The sequence below is a fragment of the Numenius arquata genome, chromosome 15 (assembly GCF_964106895.1).
Source record: "Numenius arquata chromosome 15, bNumArq3.hap1.1, whole genome shotgun sequence".
Lineage (NCBI taxonomy): Eukaryota > Metazoa > Chordata > Aves > Charadriiformes > Scolopacidae > Numenius > Numenius arquata.
This window is the reverse complement of record NC_133590.1, coordinates 17252276-17267975: the sequence shown is the minus strand read 5'-3', so window position 1 is coordinate 17267975 and position 15700 is coordinate 17252276. Positions and strand designations below refer to the sequence as shown.

Below are 15700 nucleotides of genomic sequence, written 5' to 3'. Positions count from 1 at the left end.
TTTTCCCTCCCCTCCGCGGTGCCCGGGAGACTGCCCGGGGAGGGCGGCCGGGGGTCGCAGAGTCCGCAGGAGAGCGGCCCAGGTTCCAGCACCGGGCTCAGAGAGGGAACGGGGAGAGGCAGCGCCGCAAACACCCGCAGCCTCCAGAGACTCCCCTGGCCCGGCCTTGCCTCCCGCCACGGCCCAGAGCATCCCCGAAACCTGTCACCTCCGTCTGCACCGTCCCCATCTCCCCCAGAGCCCCCCGAGACACCACCGCCCAGCAGGGCGGCTCTCCGCACCAGGGAAAGGAGGAGAGACGGCAGCGGGACCGGGCGGCGATGGGCGACAGCCTGAAGGCGGGCAGCAGTCGAGTCTGGAGCGGGTGTGGAATTCTCCTCGGCAGAGGGAAGGGCCCGGACCTGCCCCGCTGCTGGAGGCAGCCGCAGCGCCGGGCCAGCCCGGTCCTGCCGAGCATCACCCCTGCCCGCCTCGGCAGCGGGCCCTGCGGCTCCCACAGCACCCACGGCCCCTCGCACGGGGCGGACACGCCGCCCATCCGAAACAACGCAGAGACGTTTCAAATACCAGCAGAAGCGTCACTCTCTGCACTCCGACCGTGCCAGGCAAACTGCTGCGAACACGAGCAGCCGGTCACGGTGCCTCACATTGCCAGGTGATGGAACAAAAATGTAGAATAGAAGAGGAATACATTTTTTTTTCTTTTTGTACTATGACAACATCTCTTCCCAGTTCTCAACGCAGTTCTTTGGACCAACCATGCTCCAAGCAACAAGCAGCAATAGCGCAGACGCGGCAGCAGACAGAACACACACAGTGAGTGAGGCAGCGGTTCTGCCTTCTCATCCCTCCCCACCACGCGGGTCGATGTTAATACCGAACCCCCCGCTGCCCATCCCTGCCGCACACTGCTGGAACCCGCTCCTGTGCCTCTGCCACCCCTCCGGGGCTGAAGCCATCAGGAGCAGCACCTTTATTCCCTACCGAAATGTCAACGCGCAGAACGCAATCAGAGCAGAAAGCCTGACTTAGAGACTCCAGTTTCAGCACACTGATAAAGCGTATGAGGAAGTCTTCAGAAGATTTAGAGAAATTTTATAGGCTGACAGACAATGTGCAGGTCTTTCCTCAAGTTTCCAGGAAAACAGGACAGCTTTTGCTTTCAAATGCACGTGTTCCAGCTCCTGGACCAAAGTCTCTCTGCAAAGCATTCGGAAATCGTCAACATCCACAACAGAAAAGCAGATAGAGAGGGAATGAGGAATTGCCACAAGAAGATGAACGGAGAATAGGCAGTTGTCTTCTGCAAGTGCTGGAAAGCAACGGGCAATGGCAGCAACAACAAAAAACAAGGGGGGGAAAAAACCCATGTAATGTCTGGCTGCCTGGAGCCCCAGGCTGGCTGAGGTTGGCAGGGACCTCTGGAGGCGACCTGGTCCAACCCCAGCTCGAGAGAGGTCACCCAGAGCTGGTTGCCCAGGAGCAGAGGGCTTTTGGATACCCCTAAAGATGCAGCCCCCACACCTCTGAGCAGCCTGTGCCAGCGCTCAGCCCCCTGCAGCAGAGGGGTCTCCTGAGGGACCTCTCTTGCCTTCCTCTGAACGCGATGTAAAACAAACCTTTCATCTGTTTAACACGGATTTTCATTACACAACACTGAATAGTCACATACAAATGAAAAACCAGTTAGTCTGGCAAAAGTTCATTATTTTAGGCAAACAAGTGAGCAAGTCTTGCACCAAAATTCCACCTCCTTAGTGAAGGATCTATCCCTTCACCCGGCTTACACAGCTACGCCTTGGCCCATCCTGGCATACAATGGATTTTCCACACACTCCCTTCAGTGGGACTGTAACGGCATTGATGGCCTGTAAGAACACAGAGATCCACACGGCATCGGTTCCTTTCCTACTTTTTCCTAAATTATCTTAAAGATCTTTGTTGAGACAAGTAAAAGGTGCATCATGGCCATAAACCACAAATACTTTAATATTTAGTAAGGACAGCTAAAGGGAAAAGGCTTTGCTTCCTTTTTGCTAAAAACTGCTGTCCCACAAGACAAATGAGAACTGGCCTCAGGGTCCCGCAGGCAGCCAAGCCTGGACAGGGTCTGTCCTTCCAGCCCAGAAAAACAACACTGCCAGTTTGTGAAAACAAACTTGCTTTAGCAAAAGATTTTTGGGTCACATCCAGTTCTCTGAAGTGAGTGGGTTGGTCCTATCATACTGTTCCACCCAGTTCTTGACTCCTTCATGTGCCTGGCAACATCTGAAGTTAAAAATAAATGTAAAAAAAATAAAATAGTTCTTCCATTTCTTCCTGCAGTAAAACGTGTGATAGGAATTCTAGATCAACACTTTCACTTTGAACAGCTGTTTTTAAAAAACACTTTGAACAGTGAGGTCAGGGACACAAGGAGCCAATGCTTATGTCAAAGGGAACCTTCTTCGTGCAAATCTGCTGCAGTGACGGGTCCAGTCACAGTTGCCTGCCCAGCGTCACATCAGATGTCCTCACTCCCCGTTACTCCTATAACAAGCTGTAATTCTGACCCTGAATAAACAAGAATTGAAGTCATTAAAATATAGCTAATGCTGGCTGATAGTACTTCACAAATGCAGAATTCCTTCAAGTGATTTTTGATCAATTTCTTTCAGTGTTTGGTTGACACATAAGTAAATGCTGCCAAAGAGGGTTCAGCACACATTTCTGAGATGTTCCTACGGGAAAACTAGTTTTGCTTTTCCCACTGGGATTGGTAAAGCCTCTAAAATTAGAGAGTTTGCCACACCAGAAAAGAAAAAACAAAACAAAACACTTCAAAACAAGCTCCCACGGGATCACTGAAAAGGCTTTAACGAAAGAATTCAGAAGGAGGTGCTGCCGGCAGAGCCTGCTGCTGAGGGTCCATCTGCCGCCATGCCGGGGTGCCAACAGCACGGGGTGCAGGGCCCCCACGAGCCTGGCTGTTAATAGGCAGTGGCTTGTTGATGCAGTCAAGGGCAATCAAAAAAAACTAAACTCTTTTCAGGAACACAATGGAAACTGGGAGAGGAAGAGGGAACAAGTAGCGGCAGCTCAGCCCCAGGCACGTCCAACAGAGGAGTCTGGTACGGCGTGTTCCTGCGGTACCCGATGCCTGCGACCAGCCGCTCCTCCCGTGGCGGGCTCCTTGTCAAGGGCTCCTCAGGGGCTCTTCAGGGCCCTAACGACATCCCAACTCTCTAGAGAAAGGTGACATTACTCAACATCCCATGAACAGCCTCTGCAAGCCCCACCAGGATGCAGACTGAGATGGAGCATCTTTCCCTGCTCTGACTTGCTGCCGAAAGCAGACAGACTGTAAAACAAAAAGTCCATCAGGAGCCAGTTTTGCCACTCATTTGGGCTTGCAGAAGCAGAGGAAGCTCTCGCCAAGCAGGAGCTCACACAGCCTGCATTAACGAGGCCTTTGTTTGCCCAAGAACCTCCCCGGCGAGGCGGCTGGTGCATGCCCCAACAGGCTGTGCTGAGGGCAGAAGGGGGTGCTTCTCCGCCTTCCTCGGGCAAAGGGGAAAGAGCGAGCCATCGCTGGTGCCACCCGTCACCCGCGCTGTCGGGGAGACCTGCCTGACCGACTGTTCCCCTTTTTTTCAAACTAAAGGGGCAGAGGGCAAGGTAAACTACAACCAAAGCAGCCGGTGGAGGTGGAGACAACTCCCAGGGCAAACACTTAAAGCCAGTCTCTTCCAAGGAAATTCAGCAATTTGATCTCTCCTCGCACAGACGCCAAGGAATGGTCTGTCCTGCTGGAGAAGAAACCTTCAGTTGAACCTCGTGGAATCACCTCTTCAAAGGAAAGCAGGACACTCCTTGCATTAAATGCAGCATAACGACCTTTCGAAACCCGAGATAAAGCTCCAGGTGAAGCAGTTCTATGCCACCAAGGGAGTTACTTCACTGAAGCCCCTTGTCCTGGCTCCGTCTTTAACGGGCTCGTTACCTGGGGCAGCCCCGGGGATGTGCATTAATAAACCAGATCCCTCTCACACCCACTCAGTGCCTGCTCCTCAGGGCCATGAACACGGCCATCAGGGCAACCAGGCTGCCCTTCCCACGGATTCCGAGCAACAGGCAAAGCTGCAAATGAAAAGGCTGCTTTTCTCAGTGACATCCACACTTTAAATAATAAATGAGGAATATGGAGAGAGCTTCCAGGAGGAGCTAAGTGTACACAGTACAAGGAAGGGAAAGAAAGCATCCGAGATGAAAAGAGGAAATACATGTGCGGGGGGTGGAAGATATAAACAGTTATGATGAAATGAGTAACAGAAAAGGCAAAACGAGAAAAAGTAAGTAAACAAGAGATTAGCCTTTCAGAAAAATTATGAAATCCAAGGGCTTGACTGGTATTCTATGTGCAGTTCCCTTTGAAGTCAAATCCCATGGTGAGAAAATTTATGACAAGAACTTTGGAACAACAACAAAACCTTTAAAATTTGACCCTCATGAGAGTGCTCCTACAAACTGATAAACTGATTCTCATATAAAGCGTTCTTCCCATGGTACCCTACCCCCATGGCATACTTTCATATTCAAATAGCTTGGGAATTAAATCCTCTTAAACCATCACACTGATACACTGGCAATTTGCAGAAAGCCAGCAAGTTACAAAAAGCTAACTCCACTCCACCTGCTATAAAACCACATTAACAGAAAACTGTAATTATATAATGTACTTTGCCACTACTACTTCCTTGTGTAAACGTGCTCTTGCTGTTAATGATAACACCTAATCAAAAGGAGAAGAAAATGGTCCACAAAATAATCTTCTGAGTTTCCTGCTTAAGGGAGGCTAAACAACATACAAGCTCCTAACTAAAACTCTTTTGCTCAGAGAATTGTAAAAATATCTGCCAAAAATACTTTTTTAAATTTTTGTTAAAAAAAAAAAAAAGCAGTGATTTTTTTAAGCTTACAACTCCATCTTGGAGTAAAACCCCACCCTGTGTTGCCTGTACTGCTGCTGCTCCAATCGTCTTCAGCAAACTAGAAAGGAGCTTTTAAGATGTCCAGGTAACCCCGACCAGCCCGGGTGTCACCGCGGGCGAGCTCCATCGCACCACCACGGCCGCTTCAGCCACCCCTGCACATCCCCGATCCCAGCCCCGCTTGCAGAAGGAAAGGAGAACAAGGGGCAGTGAAGGAGTTTCAAACCCAAACACTGTTCCACAGCAGCAGATTAACAACTACAGACAGCGAGGGCTGTTCAGCAGCCAGACACCACCGCACCGGGCCACCACCCTGTGCAGTCGCACATCTGGGCCAACAGCTGTGTCCTGCTGGCAACGCGTTACCAACAATTTCATTCTCAAGATACAACAGATCCCTCAATTATTAAAAAATATTATTTTTTCACATGCACAAGCACTGCAAAGGGTAACAAAACACTCTTCTCCTCCTCTGTGTCATTTTCACATAGCTCCACGTGCTTTAGGCAGCACCAAATTCCGGTCTACCTCAAAATCCCACCTCCTGCAAAGGGCGTTTAGAACCGAGTAAAACAAGAAAGAGCCTCCTAAAAAGGAGCATGAGTACAGCAGAAACTGTAAGAAAAACACTGATTTGAGACCCAGCCACAGAAAACCAAACAAACAGAAGGTGCAACAACGTAAAAGAAATTACCAGTGGGCTCAACAAAGAACTAACATCAGAAACAAGTCACCAAAGCAATCAGAAAATAGAAAGTGAGGAAAGCAGAAATAGATAAAATAGGGATTACTTATTTTTATGGTTCCCATAATAGAGAACACTGAAAAATACTTTTTCGCTGGCTATGTTATTGCTCAAGAGCACGTATTCCTAAAATGGAAATCCTCGGTTACGAGCGTGTGGTTTTACAGCATCACAGAAAGTGGGGGGATAAACAGCCTGGGTCTCGGGGCAGCCCCCCCAGCACTCGCCAGGGCTGCCGATGCCGGGCTCAGCCCTGGGGGGGGCTTCAGTCCTGCCAGATGGACCCGATCCCGGCCCCTTACAAGCCCTGGGGAGCACGGGGAGAGGGGGAGCGTGCTCCAGAGCACACCAACCCACCGGCCAAGGACCCCCCGGACCCCCCGCGCGTGTCTGCCTCTGCCCCTCTTCCTCCAGCTGCCCAAATTCTGCTGTTCTCACCCCCGGCCAGAAAACAGGCACTGCCAGTGTCCCCCCCTGCCCGCAGGGTGCCCCCCGCCCCGCTAAACCGGGCAGAAACTGCCGTGCATTTATACACCTCATGGCAACACCACCTTCCTCCGGGCACATCTGCTTGGGCTGCTCCTCCACCCCAGTAACGCCGGGGCAGCCTGGCAGTAAGGGCACCGTGAGTGTTTCTCGGCAGTGAAACAATGTAATTTTTTTTAAAAAATGACAATTAATCCAACATTTCACTCAATCAAGCAGCTATGATTTGAAGAAAACAGGGTGCCTTGACTTGCAACCTTCTAGTCTTAATACTTATTTAGAAAATCACAGAATTGTAGGGGTCGGCAGGGACCTCTGGAAACCCCCCAGTCCAACCCCCTGCCAGAGCAGGGTCACCCGGAGCAGCTGGACAGGAACATGTCCAGGGGGGTTTGAATGTCTCCAGAGGAGGAGACCCCACACTCTCTCTAATCAAAACCTAATTAATACATTTCCCATCCTATCACATTTGAAATATTCCACAAAAATCAAGTAATTATTTGAGGGGGGACACAGAAAAATAAAATAAAAAAAAACAACAACAACAAATCCAAAGCCAAAACCCCTTCAGTTATCACCTAATACCAGCTAAATCCACAGACATCTAACATCAAAATAAAACTACACCCACTGTTTCAGGATCGGAAAATTAAGATCAGATGTGACAAAGAGACAACTACACTGTGATCACCACCCATTAGAAGAGCAGGCTGTTTGTAAAAGTTATTACGCAAAATATTTCTACTTCAAATTCAATTGACAGACTTCAACTCTTAACAGAAGTAAAGGTTATTCCAAGTTCATACTCAGAATTAAAGCAATAAGCGTACTTATAATAACAACACTACTACAAAGAGGACTTGGAACAAGAAATTCCACCCCTGCCCTCTGTGTTTTGTATGAGAAAGGGGGACTTTCACCCAAATGTCAGTAGGATAAGGCCACTTGGGAGCATGAAAGGCCACTGGCCCATCATGGCACTGTCGCATGAGGGCGGGTAGTTTGAATAGTCAAAGACAATACAGCAACACCGTGAGTCACTTGGAGATCTGAGGATCAGTACCCCAGCACCACCCCAGCGACTCCGTAGCCTACTTTATGGATTCATAGATTGGTCCAGGCCGGAAGGGACCTCCAAAGGTCATCATCACTTTCTCCCCTCCTCCTTTTTTAAACAATAAAATAATATGTTCTGTTTAGCTTTCATCTTTCTTGTCGTCATTACACTTCTATTCCAGCCCAAGCCTGTGCTGAGACTCCAAGAACTGCATCGACCCCCCCATTGGAGGGGAGCTCCCCACACTCAGGGGTGTGAGGACAAGGGAAGGTTTCAGAAGCCCCCGCCTGACCTGGGCTCATACACACCAACTGCAAAGGAAACGGGAACACACCATCCACTCTCCAACCCAAGCGGAAATCTGCTGGGCACATTGAAAATCTTCACCCTAAAGATCTGCACCCAGAGGTTTAAACAACATGGACTCTAAAATCACCTAAAACTGGAACAGTGCAAAACACGGTTCCAGGTGTGAGCAGGAAGGTGTTTTTTCAGTGTTTGTGACCACCCCCAGCCAAATCCGCAGCAAAGGGTAACAACTCCTGAGACAACAGCAAAGCTGGACGGCAGAGACCTCCATCCAGCAGGAGCAACCGCAGCTCGGTGGCCGCTGGCAGCGACACAAGTGTCCCCAGGGCCTGCAGCCCCCCCAGACACCCGCCCGGCAGCAGGGACGGGGACAGAGAGGCTGCGGACGGCTTTGGGGACCCCCTGGCCCGAGGACAGAGGTGCCCCCGGCCACTGGTGGCCCAGCCGCTCTGCTCGCTGGCCAGGATACCCTGCGGCTCCCGGGCTTCTGTCCCAAGGAAAAACAGACCACATCGAGCCGCTTAAAAATAACTGACAGAATGAAAAGGTTGGAGCAGAAAGGAAAAAAGGCAGCACATTAAAGTAATTAAAATCCTATACAGTAGGTTCAGAAAAGCCCCAGGCAGATCGATTCTGTGGGCGCTATGGCAATAGGGTCCTCGAAAGGCAAATGTGAAATTCCATCAGTGCAGAGGGAGGATGCAGAGAAAGCAAAGAAACTGGGAGCGAGAGACAGAGAGGCTGGTACCACTGAGTGGTTTGGGCTGAAAGGGACTTTAAAGATCATCTCGTCTGACCCCCTACCACAGCCAGGGGCTTCAGAGGAGGGAAAAAGAGAAGGAGTGACCCACAGGTAACCTGAACTCCATCCTCTGCTGCTAGCGAGGGTATACTGGGATAAAAACAGTCAGTGAGAGTATGCTGGGATAAAAACAGGAAATGTTTACACTGCAGGACAAACATTAAATGCTTACGTAAACACAAATGTACCTAAAATCATACACATTCATATTCATGAGATGCACGTGTTCATGAAGGTTTGAAGAATATTTGCAGATCTAATACTGCATTAATGTTTTTAATGAAGTAGCAAAACTGCTCAAGAAATGAAACAAGCCCAGCGCAGCCCCTCCTCACTGTTCACATGTTTATTCATGAGCTCCCAGGTCAGCACGGCCACAGGTCATTAGTGGACATGGGTGGCCGGCAGGAGCAAACCAGTTACGTTATCATAGCCTGCTTCTGGCAATCGGGGAGGAAAAAAAGCAATTCTCTCCTCTTTGCAAAATTATAGCCAGGTCAGCAATGCCAGTGAGATAGGAAAGACCGTCCCACCCAGATGAACCTGTCTGCCAAAGGTATTCTGATTTATTCTTCTACAAAATACTGGTCTCGGCTAAAGAGCATTTGCACGCACAGCGTGTGCCAGCCGAGTAAACAACACAACATCGCCTGAAGTGCAAATCACACCGCCGCCACCCAGTCACGTTCAGGTGCTTCAAGCAAATCAGCGGAAGGTTCCTCGCAGAGCCAAGACGTTGGGGTTCACTGGGGTGGGACAGGGGGGCAGAGGTACCACCCCATGGGGCGAGTCCCACGCCACCCCAAGACCCCTCCGGGACCCAGCCTGCCCACAGCACCCTTTTCCCGGGGACACCTGCCCGGAGCTGGGCGTAGGAAGGGTCCCGGGGGACTCCTGGCCACTGTGAATCAGACCCCGGAGCAAGGGGAGGAGGGCCGGTGCTGGTGCAGGGGACTCGGATCCGAGCATCCCGCCTGCTCGGGGTTTCTGTGCTGTGTTGTGAAAACACATACCCTTACCCCGCCCCGAGGTCCAGCAAGATTTGACTAAAAACATAGTGTTTAAGTAAAACATGTATCACCAACTGAAATTTGAAATCAGAAAAGGGAAATATGGATCAAAGGAACTGGAAGTGGTCTTCCAGCCCAGCTTGGGAGAAGTCTATCAAAGCGTGAGTCCTCGTTTATAACTGAAGTCACTTCAGGTCACAGCAGAGAGGCTTATTCCTCAGCTGATGAGGAAGAGCCCAATGAGCAGAAGCAGCCACTGACAGCTCCACAGGCCAAGCTAATGTCATCTCTGCCGTGCCTGAATGGCACCAGCGTTACTCCAGAAACCTGACCGGGCAGCCGCCAGCCCCAACTCCAGCAGCAACAAACCAGAAGCGTAATCACAAAAGTTCAGACCAGTCTTTCCATTCCCCACCCTGCAGTGGAACATATCCAAATAAGCCTGGGTTTGTTGCTGTAGAAAACTAATTTTTCATCACAAGGGAGTCGCTTGCCTGGAGCAGAAGCGTTCCCCTCTTTGGTCACGCCGAACCATAGACAACAAACACACTTCACCTCCTCCAGGAACGGCAGCGAGTCTCAAACACTAACTAGGGACAACCGGGAAATCGTTTAGTCTGACGGCATGGGATTTCTTCAGTAACAGGCTCCACAGTGGCCGCTTTTATCACTCTCGGCTGCAAGGGAAGGCAGGGGAGTGCTCTGAACCGCCGTGCTGGCCATGGGAGATGGCGGGCTGGGGTCAGAGAGCAGGCTCGGGTCACACAGAGGTGTCCTCTTTGGGCTCGAGCAACAGGAGCAGCAGCAACGACCGGCAGAGTCCTACCCACCACCACGCGGCTTCACTCACAGACACTGCACAGGCCTAAGGCCATCGGCAGGAAAATGATTATGGAATTAGTATTTTGGGGGTTCATTTAATACAAACAGACACACTGAAGTGTAACAAAATAACTGCAGTGATAACTCGTCAAAGTTTACTAAACTTGGTGAAAAGATGAATTACATCCTTTGACTACACACGTATCAATCAAAGTGTGTACTTTGAGTCAGCCTTCACGATGATGAAAAAATACAGCGAACTTGGAAGACTGGGAGGAGGCACGGAACCCCCAGGCGTTACTGCGGCGCACGGAGCGATTTGTGCATCGGGCTGGCGAAGCCAGTCCTAACACACACGGCCAGAGCAACGCGCAGCGCGAGTTCCGACCCAATTCTCTGCTAAATGTACAAACGGCAACCCCCAGAAACACCCCATTTTCGGTGGGTGACACGCCAGCGTTACTCGGCTCCAGGAGCGCTTCGCCGCTGCCCTCAGGGGTGCCGGGCTCCCCCGGGGCGGCCCCGCGGGTCGAGCAGCCTGGCCGCTTCCCAGGTCCTTGCGAATCCCTGCCTATCCCTGCCTCCCTCCACCCCGCTCACAGGCGGGCACCCCTCTCCCTGCCGAGCCGCCAGCCACATCAGCTGTCGCACTCGCCTTACCTGCCGCGATGGGAAACGTCCCAAACGTTTGCTCGAACACACTGCGCTAAGCCCCCCCCAGAGCCCGCTTTCACGCCCCGACGCGCGGGGGCCGGGAGGGGAGCCCCGGGGCGGGCGAGCGGGGGGCAGCCCCCGCGGGAGGCCGCGGACGGACGGACCGACTCCGGGCAGAAGCTGTTTGTCCCCGCGGGAACGGGCGCGCCCCGGGTTCTCCCTCCCTCCCCGGCCCCCGCCGACCCTCCCGAGCCGCGCAGGGGGACGCCCGGCGCGGTGACAGCCGCACGGCGGAGGCCGGGACGCACACGGCATCCCCGGGAAGGCGTTTCGCTGCCGGCTGCGCATCCCCCCGCGCCCCGCTCCGGGCTTCCCGGGGGGGGGGGGGGGGGGCAGAGCACCCCCACCCCAACGCAACGGCCGGCTGCCGGGAACTCCCGCCGGGACCCGCCGCCGGCCGGGAGCGGAGCGGGCGGGACGGGGCGGCAGGCGCGGGCGGGGGGGGCGACGCGTCGGCGCTAGGACCGCGGAGACCCCGACCCCCCGGTACACCCCCGGCGGGGCGCGCGCGGCCGCGATACTTACGTCGTCAAAGAGGGACCCGACGTTGGCCGTCACCAGGAGCACCCCGGCGCCGGCCGCGGCCCCCTTCACCGCCATGGCGCCGGCGGCGGGCGGGCGGAAGCGCGGAGCGCGGCCGGCGGCGCTGCGGGGAGCCCGGGGGCGGGCGCGGGGCGCTGCGGCGAGCGGGGCGCCTGGCCCGCCCCGTCAGCGCGGCGAGTGCTCCCGGCGCGGGCAGCCCGCGCACATCCGCGCCGCGGCGGGCCGGCCGGCCGCCCTGCGGCTGCTGCGGCGCTCAGCGCTCGCCCGCCGCCGCCGCCGTCGCGCTGCTGCCGGGACGGCTCCCGCCGGCGGAGGCTGGCGCCGGGCCGCGGCGCATGGCAGGTCGGCGGGACGGGATGGGGCGGCCGGTGTCGGCGGGGACGGGCCGAGCGCTCCCCGGCGGCGCGGGGCTGGGCTGGGCTGGGCCGGGCCGGGCGGGCGCTGCGCGCACCGCGCTCCTGCCGCCGCCGCTCCCGGCTCTGGCGGCGCGGCGGGCGGGCCGGGCTAGGGCTCTGCGCCCGCGACGTCACAGCGGCCCCGCGCGCCTCTTAAAAGGGCAACGCCAACCCTCGGGAGGCGGCCGGCGGCGCCGTCCCGCCGAGAGGCCGGGCCCGCTCGGGCGGGGCCGCCGTTCACCTGGGCAGGAGCGGCGCCGGGGGCGACCAGACCCTTCCCGGCGGGACCGGCCTCCCCGCTGCCGGGGCGCTGCTTCCTGCGGGGGAACCGGCCCCGCTGCCCCGGGGCGGCCCCGAGCGGTGGCGGTTGCGGGCGCCGGGCGGGAGCGGCCGCCGGGTCTGCGGGCCCGGGGGGCGGCCGGGGTCCCCCGGGAGCGCGGCTGTGAGGTCCGGCCCTCGTGCCGCTCCTCAGCCGGCCCGAAAGTGCCCCAAACCGGCCGCCGGGAGGACCGGCCCCCCAGCGACACCCCGGCTTTGGGAAAGGCGCATCGCTCCTCCGGAGGGGAAACCCCCCGCACGGCGGTGGGGCGCTGTCGCCACCGGCGGGAGATAAGACCGTTACCGGTAACGCCGGACAGCCCGGCCCTGGCCCCGGCGGGACCCAGAGCTGCGAGGGGTAGGATGGAGCAGCCCGCACGGAGCCTGGGAGCGCAGCACAAAGTACCCTTGGTGAAAGGAATCTCTTCACTAACTTTGCTTAAGAAACCGCAAAAATGATAAATCAGCCTTCACCAGGCTGTGCATAATCCCCGGCCCCTAAGATTATCTACGTTTCATGGCTGATTCGTAATAGGAACAAAATGTGCGGAAGCTCCTAACCCCAGGCTCGCAGAGGTCTCGCCACGTCTCAGAGCAGGGAAAACAGGAAACCCAACGAGATTCGGGAGCGACTGCACGATTACACAGATCTGAGGGAGAACAAGATGTAGGGGCAGATCGGGGGGCACTGTGGCAGAAAGCGGGATGGTGTCCAACAGGTGACGCACCCTGTAGTAGAGGTGACAAGGGAAACCACCAAAGCGACCGTCACACTGAGCAGGAAGATATCACACTGAACACGAAGGCTCAGGCACAGAAACGTGCGTGCCCCTGGCAGAGAAATAGAGATTATTACTGCTGCTCAGCGGTATTTATTGTGTTTTGCATTGTAGCCGACAAAGCCTGCGTATGGTCAGTGAACAAGTCTCTCCCAAATTAAGGATACATCAGGCAGACAAGCTCAGCTGCTCACGCTTGCAGTGAATGAGATCTCACGTGCAGCAGAAAAACAGTTTCCAAGGCAGGGTGGTGGCAGGCAAAGAAGGGATTGGTACCCAACTGACAGAGCTGACGTCAGGGACGGTACTAGGCCACAGATTTTCTCAGTATTCAGGAAAAAGGAAAAAAGAACTAAGTAAAGCCAGTCTTCAGTTATGGGATTCTCCATACTGTTATGATAATAGAAATTATCAGCTGAATGCCAAGGAAAGGTGCCTGAAACTTCTAACTACACAAGAGCAACTAGTCTTCCCCTAGAAAAACTAATTCATGAAGTAAGGTGCTAGAAGAAGAGATTCAAATAATAAATCTAGCGTAAAACAAGCTGACAGTACTTAATCACCCCTCTTTGGCAAGCTTCAGTTGCCTGGGAACATTTAAGGGATGTCTTCTGATACCTTGCAATTATGCTCCCCCACCTGCAGCCGGGACAGGAGGTCGAGCTCCCGTCTGTCCCCATGTGATTGGGGGAGCAGAGCACGGACACCAGCAGCCAGACCTTTGGTTCCAGTTGGTTCCTCCCACGCACACCCAGGCATCAATTTCACCCTCCTTCAGTGCCCTTCACCACACTACAGTCGTGTGTTACACCTGCAGAGAGACACCGGTGAAGGAGCCGATGGCCATCGCCAGTGGACTTGATGAGTCCCATAAAGTCTTCTCTTCTTTGTGCCAGACTCTCTCAGGTGGGGACGCAGATGGAATGACAAAAGCTCTGCTAGATTGTGACCGCTGGCCTTCTTTGCATTTACAATGTGCAAATGAAATATTCAATTAAATAAGAAGCAAGTTGAACTTGTGGAAGTCTGCCTCATACGGGGGATACCTGCTGACCTCCAGTGAGCTGTGACATACCGATAAATGCAGTGCAGAATAGGCTCGTGCCCGGAGACACTAAACACCGCTGGACTCCTCTGGACAATTTCTTCTAAGGTTTTGTGCAACTCCCGAGACAGCAATTGCATGAAGTTGGACTGTAGACACTGTGATCTGACCTGGATGCAGCCATCAGAGGTGTCAAAGCTGAGCTGAACAAAGATACCACCCTGGTGTATCCTGACATGTTTACACACAAGAAAAAAAGAAAGGAGAAAAAAAAAAAAAAAAAGAGAGAGAGGGGAAAAAGCCCATTTGCTGCTGTGTTTTTGGCACACAAGCTGTACACATTTCAGCGATTACATCAAAGCCAGGGCGTGCTGGAGGAAGCTGTGTCAAATTCCACCCAGCTGGAAAGGGATCCCGGGCCATATGGCATCCAGGTGAAGGGCTTGGCAGCGCTCGGGAACAGGAAACGAGAATAGGAAGCGGCAGCAGACCACAAGAAGTTGCTTGTGCAGAGCCCAGGCAGCCGTCGCCGGGCTACAATGCGGGTGACTTTGCCAATTTCTCTGGTAGAGGAAGCACTACGGCAGCAAAATGTCACAACTGCATGGAAGTAAAACGATGACTGAGCTGATGCCTGTGAATCCTGTGCCTTTGTCAAGAAAAGGAGTGGATAAAACTTGAGAAAATAGAAACATAGAATGTGATCTCTGAAGCATTTTCAGAAGAATTCCTGAGTTTGGCCGTCCTGCCAGGGCTGTCACTCGGTGGCTGCAGCAGCTCGCACTGGTGGCTCAGGGCGGTGTCGCAGAGACAGCTCAGAGGATGCTCTGTCAGGCAATGCACCCAGCCAGCTTCTTGCCATTTTCTGCAGGGTCAGAATTCCTTTGTCCCACAAATGGCAGCATCCAATCTGTAATAAAAGTCTCCAATTAAAAAAAAGCAAGGAATGACTGAAGCAGCACTTCCAGGCTGCCTTGCGGTATGAATACTGATGGGAGATACATGCACATCACCAGCCGCTTTGCAGAGTGGGGAGGCGTAGAGGGCACATCAGCTGATTTTGCATGGGTAAAGTGAGCAGAGCTGATGCTTGGTAAACTCAGAACAACAAGATCTATACCTGTGCTGGGGTGGGACGGGGGGAAGAAAAAGGCGAATCTGTGTCCAAATATGAAATTTTGCCAGTGGCAATGGTGAAAGAGCAATAGGTAAAAGCACACTGAAGCCTGCATTGTGTGCCCTTTGACATGACTGTAAGTGTGTGCTCCAGAGGTGACACTTCATTTTGCCCCAGGAACTGCAAGAGCAGATGTTACAGTGCAGTGACGGGGACGCAGGAGTTAATATGGAGGTGCCTCTCTGCACCCCGCTCGGAGCAGGAGCTGTGCCTGCCTCCAGCTGTACCCACACCGGCTCCGGAGCTCACAGCCCCAACCCCGGGCCGGGTCCCGCCAGCTGGAGCCACAAACACAGATCAGACATTGGTCTTCCTCCCCGGCAGAGACAGCCGAGGGACTGGTGTTGGTCAGTGGCGTCACTTCAGGAAAAGCACCACGTCTACCTAAGGTTGGCTAACGTTTTCTGTCACAGCTCCTGGTTTTCCAGTACTTGTAACCCAGACAGCGTAGTCTGAATATTTTCAGTCTTGGTGCCTGCCTTGAATATTCAAGTTTAAGCAAGAGGGCTCAATAATTGGGTTAGTTTT

General features: G+C 53.9%; 1 protein-coding gene across 1 annotated transcript in view; it reads right to left on the bottom strand.

The window, feature by feature from the left end:
- Window positions 1-11515, bottom strand: part of INPP5A (inositol polyphosphate-5-phosphatase A) — a 186106-nt gene extending 174591 nt beyond the window's left edge. Inside the window, exon 1 of the mRNA XM_074158974.1 lies at window positions 11441-11515. Coding sequence (XP_074015075.1) covers window positions 11441-11515 — 75 coding nt within the window. The remainder of the gene's footprint in view (window positions 1-11440) is intronic.
- Between the last annotated feature and the right edge of the window lie 4185 nt (window positions 11516-15700).